General features: G+C 39.6%; 1 protein-coding gene across 2 annotated transcripts; it reads right to left on the bottom strand.

Annotated features, from left to right (window-relative positions):
• Positions 1-1,410: 1,410 nt before the first annotated feature.
• On the bottom strand, positions 1,411-4,446 carry tusc2b (tumor suppressor 2, mitochondrial calcium regulator b). Of its 2 annotated transcripts, XM_030777702.1 has the most exons (6): positions 4,354-4,446; positions 4,194-4,276; positions 3,837-3,865; positions 3,229-3,501; positions 2,767-2,887; positions 1,411-2,428 (listed from the first exon to the last, which is right to left on the bottom strand). In XM_030777702.1, the coding sequence occupies exons 4-6, from the start codon at positions 3,375-3,377 to the stop codon at positions 2,363-2,365; spliced, it is 336 nt and encodes a 111-aa protein (XP_030633562.1). In that variant the 5' UTR covers positions 3,378-3,501; positions 3,837-3,865; positions 4,194-4,276; positions 4,354-4,446; the 3' UTR covers positions 1,411-2,362. The 2 variants fall into 2 exon arrangements, with proteins under 2 accessions (XP_030633562.1, XP_030633561.1); XM_030777701.1 differs by lacking the exons at positions 3,837-3,865; positions 4,194-4,276.
• Between the last annotated feature and the right edge of the window lie 418 nt (positions 4,447-4,864).

Raw genomic sequence — 4,864 nt, 5'->3', positions numbered from 1 at the left:
TTACAGTGCTTTTTGCTTGACATATTTCTGTGCAGTTTTTTTTCCATAATTTTTGTGTTTAACTCTTCAACTAAACAGAGACATGGTTGTGATTAAAATCTATCATCTGAAAGTAATCAGACAGTAACTGCTGACCAAAAAAACAGGCCTACACGCACGCACGCACACACACACACACACACACACACACACACAACGCACATACACTTTCTTGCTTTCCCAAACAATTAAGTCATGCATGGTTTGGGGGACAGACCCCTCTAAACAATGCAGAGGAACACTAAATACCTAATGTCATTTTGGGTTTTAACAAAATAGACTGCAGCTCATGAAAATCTGTGTGAGAGGTCAGCTGTGAGGTTATAAGGAAAAGTTAGTCAGAGAAATCTTTTAACAGCAGCCAAGGAAATGCTAGAGGGGCCTTCTTTTAAGTATGGCACAGAAATTTCTCTCTCTTGCTTTCATATTGCTAAGCAGGTCAACCCAGGACCCTTTCTCTTACATGCCATTACATTAATTAGGATTCAGCCTTGGCCCTATGTCAGCATCGTGGAATTCTGACTGTTTGGTACCAATGAAAGAACATCTAAACCACATCCACAAACATGGAGTTTTGTGACCCATATGGTATGAGATTTGCTATCACATTAAAACTAATTTCAAGACTCCCTGAGGGAATCACACTGTCCTCTCAGTATTCCGACAAATGGAGAGAATCGGCAAAGTCAATGGTAGTGTGACCTGTAAACATCTAAAAAACAAGGTGGAGGCCCTCATATGTATTGTGTGAACATACAATAACCGTGACATAAGTCTAAATTTTCCACCCTATATCCAGATAATTGGGAAGACTCACTGTGGTTTAGAAGCAATCCTGCCATTGGGAGGGTTGTTGTGACAGTTCAAGAATGGTTACAGAAACTGTCCCAAGAGGCTCTTGATAACTCTATTTGCACGTTGTTTTTCACATTTGGGGTGAAACGACTGTTGGAAAACAGCCCAATATCGCACACCGCACACTTCCTCCGTTCCAAACCCAGATGATAAAACTGTGCCTTTAGATGGCATGCTGCAGGGAACACGAGCGAGCAGGACAATGTGGTTCATCTAAAGGTCATTAGAGAGCATGTTAATATATCATCCTGTAAACACAATGTCAGAAGGATGCAATACCAGCATGACCTATGAGGAGTTAAGTCCTTAAAGATGCCCTCTAGTGGATGGACAAACCCTAAGCACTTTTAACAGAGCCAAGTAGAGGAAAGGTGACAATTCTGGCAACAACAGGGTCTGTATTGAGTTTGATACAAAGAAATAAATGCAACAGGCATTTTAATGTGTGTCTTTACAGCTGTATTTAAAAAATGCAACCAAATCGTACCAGTTGTAATAAATTAAGAGAGACATGAATCCTGCACAGATATATGTGGCATTTTACTAGTGAGGCTTCACAGTGACCGTACAGATGTCTGGGCTCTGTCACCAGATAGCACAGCAGGCACCAATACCATTCCATCACAACATCCCAAATCAAATTATTTTAACCAGAAAATGGGGGGGGGGGGGTTCCTAGCTCAAAATGACATGACAGCAAATTTGGGCTCAGGAACAACATGCATGGCATAAACTGAAATCTAGAAATGCATGAGGTCATTTTTACACTTCATGTGCATCCTTCAAATCTGACATGTTCCCCAGCCTCAAAGCCATACAACTTCAGGATGCTTTCTGCATCAACATCTGCCGTGTCAAAGACATTACAGAGAGGCAGTAATGTCTTCCTAAAAGGCAGCAAGTCAGTGTTAAAGCATTAAGACAGTCTGTCTCACCTGAGCCACTTGTCCATTATCATTAGGTTTATAAATGTTCATAAGAAAAGCTTAGACTGGCTTCATACATTCTGCATCTGATACAGTGAATCATTCCTGAATATTTACGATCACTAGACAAAACAGGACAGAATGAGGAGGGAGAGGTATCACACATACATTTCACACCACACTAGTGCTCATCCTCAGGTATCATAACTCATAACTTCTCCTCAAAACACACACTCATGCTTGGGCACCAATGTACATCTTGTTGGTAAGGAAAAAGAAATAAGAAAAACATAGTCAGGGTATCATTGTCTTCTGCAAAACTTTAGTGTTCACAGGCAGCCAGCTCAAAAATGCATCACAGCCTGCTGGCCTCGCTTCCACATGCAGGGGGACCAGAGCCCGCTGAGACGGCTCAGCTACAGGAGGATGCCTCCAATCTTCACAAACAGACTATATCCAGGATCCAGCAAAGGGTGGTAGTCCAGGCAGATTAGGGACGGAATCTTTGCTGTGGTAGATTTAATGAGTCTGATACCCTTGTGTCAAACTTCACAGATGACAACTGGAAAATCTACATGGATGCAAGGGTGATCTAACTTAATTATCCCCTGTGGAAAGATGAAGGGAGACAGAATAAAGGGTAAGTAAAAAGAAAATTTACAGGAATAAGGTAATGGGGGTGTGATTAGAGTGGATTTACTGTCTGGCTTTTTTTGTTTGTTTTGTTTTGTTTTAAGATTTCCCCCAGTTGAAAAATATCCTTTTTATGACAAAATTTGTTTTGTTTCCTTTGTTTGCCACCCCAAAACAAAAATAACATTAGTTACTGCTTTTCCTAAGTTGGGATACTAAGCGGCTTGAGGAAAATGTATGCATGCAGGAACAAGGTGATGCTCTGATTGGCTAAAATCGTAGAACAACAGTAACTATGAGAACTGTCACTCACCTGAGGTATGAGGTTCTTCTGTATTCTCTTCAACTTCACTTTCTTTCGTCCATTCTTCGTCACCACTGTCTCCTCATAGAATTCATGAGCCAGATCTCCATCCTCATCAAAGAACATAGAGCTGCAAATGTACAGAGTACACAAAACTGTAGGACTACACAAGACTTACACAACTAGGATGTACATGATTTCACTAGAGCACTGTTTACCAATAGTGGACTTCCTCAGCTTGGGAAAGCTATCATGAAAACTAAATACCAAGTACAGAAAGTGTGTGGAAAATGTTTTTCCTTACAACAGTGTGAACAACACATCTTGTACAATATAATGCTACGCATGTCATATTATACATACATACGTATTTAAATCCTTACAAAACATATCTCAGTCATACAGATATACAACTCCAATGTGCCGAGCCCTTGTGATTTCCACCATAATATGTCTCAAAGCTATATTTACCCTCTTCTAGTAAACACGAAGGGAGTCGCGTTTCGGAAGCTTCGGACTCTTGCCAGGGACTGCTCATTTCCCTCTTTGGTTGGCTCATCACCACTGCCTGAACCACCAAAAGGCCAATAGCCTTTTGATTTGGAGCTGCTACCTCCCATCTTCAACCACTGGACATTATTTTGTTGGCAAGTGCACACTAGTAAGAGACGTGATTCCCTGTAAGGACACTGATGACCTGGTGCTAAGAGCTACTCAGTGCTAGAGTTGATCCATCAATTACACCTAATGGAGGAAAACATGAAGTGAACAATAAGTTGCTTATAATGTTATGCATTTCAGCATGAAACTCTTTAAACTATATTTTAAAATTTTAATAGGAAGTAATTTGGACAATGACAAAATAAAATTGGAGTTAACTGTTTAGTGTCCGAGATTTTAAAAACAGATATTTAAACTAGAAATGGAAGCTGACACAGAACAAAGAGGGGAGAGACAAATGATTACGCAAGCTGGTACATTAAAAGAATATTCGTTTAAATTATCAAAACACCATGACTTCCTCAGATAAACAGTTGTTCGATTGTTTGAAGCCTTACACGCTAACAATGGTTACGTACCACGTTTGGGTAGAGGCTATACAGAACTGCTGCTACAAAATAGAAAACGTTAGCACAGATAAGCGTTTATGATTTCAAATGACATCATTTTATGGTATGTAACTGACCTCAGAACAAATGACTTTAGCGTACATTCAATGGTTAGTCACGGCTAAGCAAAAGCTTACAGTTAGCTAGCATTATCAATTAGGCCTTAGGAGTATATCACAGCAGCAAAAGTAACGAGGTCCTCGTGCTGCTGTTTTAAGTTCACAGTTGTGTGCATTACTTTGGTTTTCTGAGTATAGTAAATTCGTTTTAGGGCAAGGAGGTGTCCTTGTACCAATTTTACGTAGTCAAATTTGCCAATACACTGACCTAGCAATCTGATCCAGCTCAGCTAAATCCGTGCAATATGGTGGCTCACTCTACCAAGGAAGCCAGGTGTATGATGTTTATGTCTAGAGACATAAAAATCAGCATGAAATTCGATTCATAAAAATATCTTAATCGCACGAGGAGGAAACAAAATACGTACCTTGTTGAGCTCTGATGGATATCACAGTTATTGTTTGGCAATCAAGTCAGCTTCCTACTGTCATCGGCTAGCTGGTACAGTACAGTAAATGGATTGCTGTAGTGTGTTATGAAGCCTCTAAGAACAAGCAACAGCACAAACCGGAAATGGTGTTGACTGCTCTGGAATATTTTCTAAACAAAAGTCCTTACTTTCCGCCCGCGCTCATTCACATTTTAAAGTTATGTGCTCAGGTCTAAATATTTCAAAATGTAACTCGGCGACGTTCATTTTTGTCTCCAGACTTAGTTTGAAAAGATGAGCATATTTCAAGAACTGCACAAAGGTGAAATTTAGTCTAAATTGATCTCCAGCTAATTGTTTTTCCCTTCACGAACTACAAGAAAGGTAAATTAAATTCTGAAAGTCGTTCAAATGTCATGAAAACATCCACAGAAAAACGTGCAGATAATAATTAATTAATGTCAGTTTTCTTTCTTTCTTTCTTTTTTTTTTAAATAAACCCTAAATG

Source organism: Chanos chanos, chromosome 6, assembly GCF_902362185.1.
Source record: "Chanos chanos chromosome 6, fChaCha1.1, whole genome shotgun sequence".
NCBI lineage: Eukaryota > Metazoa > Chordata > Actinopteri > Gonorynchiformes > Chanidae > Chanos > Chanos chanos.
The sequence above is the reverse complement of the archived record's forward strand: the minus strand, read 5'-3'. Positions and strand labels throughout refer to the sequence as shown.

Coding starts and splice junctions, on each gene's coding strand:
- tusc2b (XM_030777702.1), bottom strand. CDS start 3,377: ATGGGAGGTAGCAGCTCCAAATCAAAAGGCTATTGGCCTTTTGGTGGT. Junction 2,888..3,228: donor TTCGTGTTTACTAGAAGAGG/GTAAATATAGCT, acceptor GTACATTTGCAG/CTCTATGTTCTTTGATGAGG. Junction 2,429..2,766: donor AGAAGAACCTCATACCTCAG/GTGAGTGACAGT, acceptor ATCTTTCCACAG/GGGATAATTAAGTTAGATCA.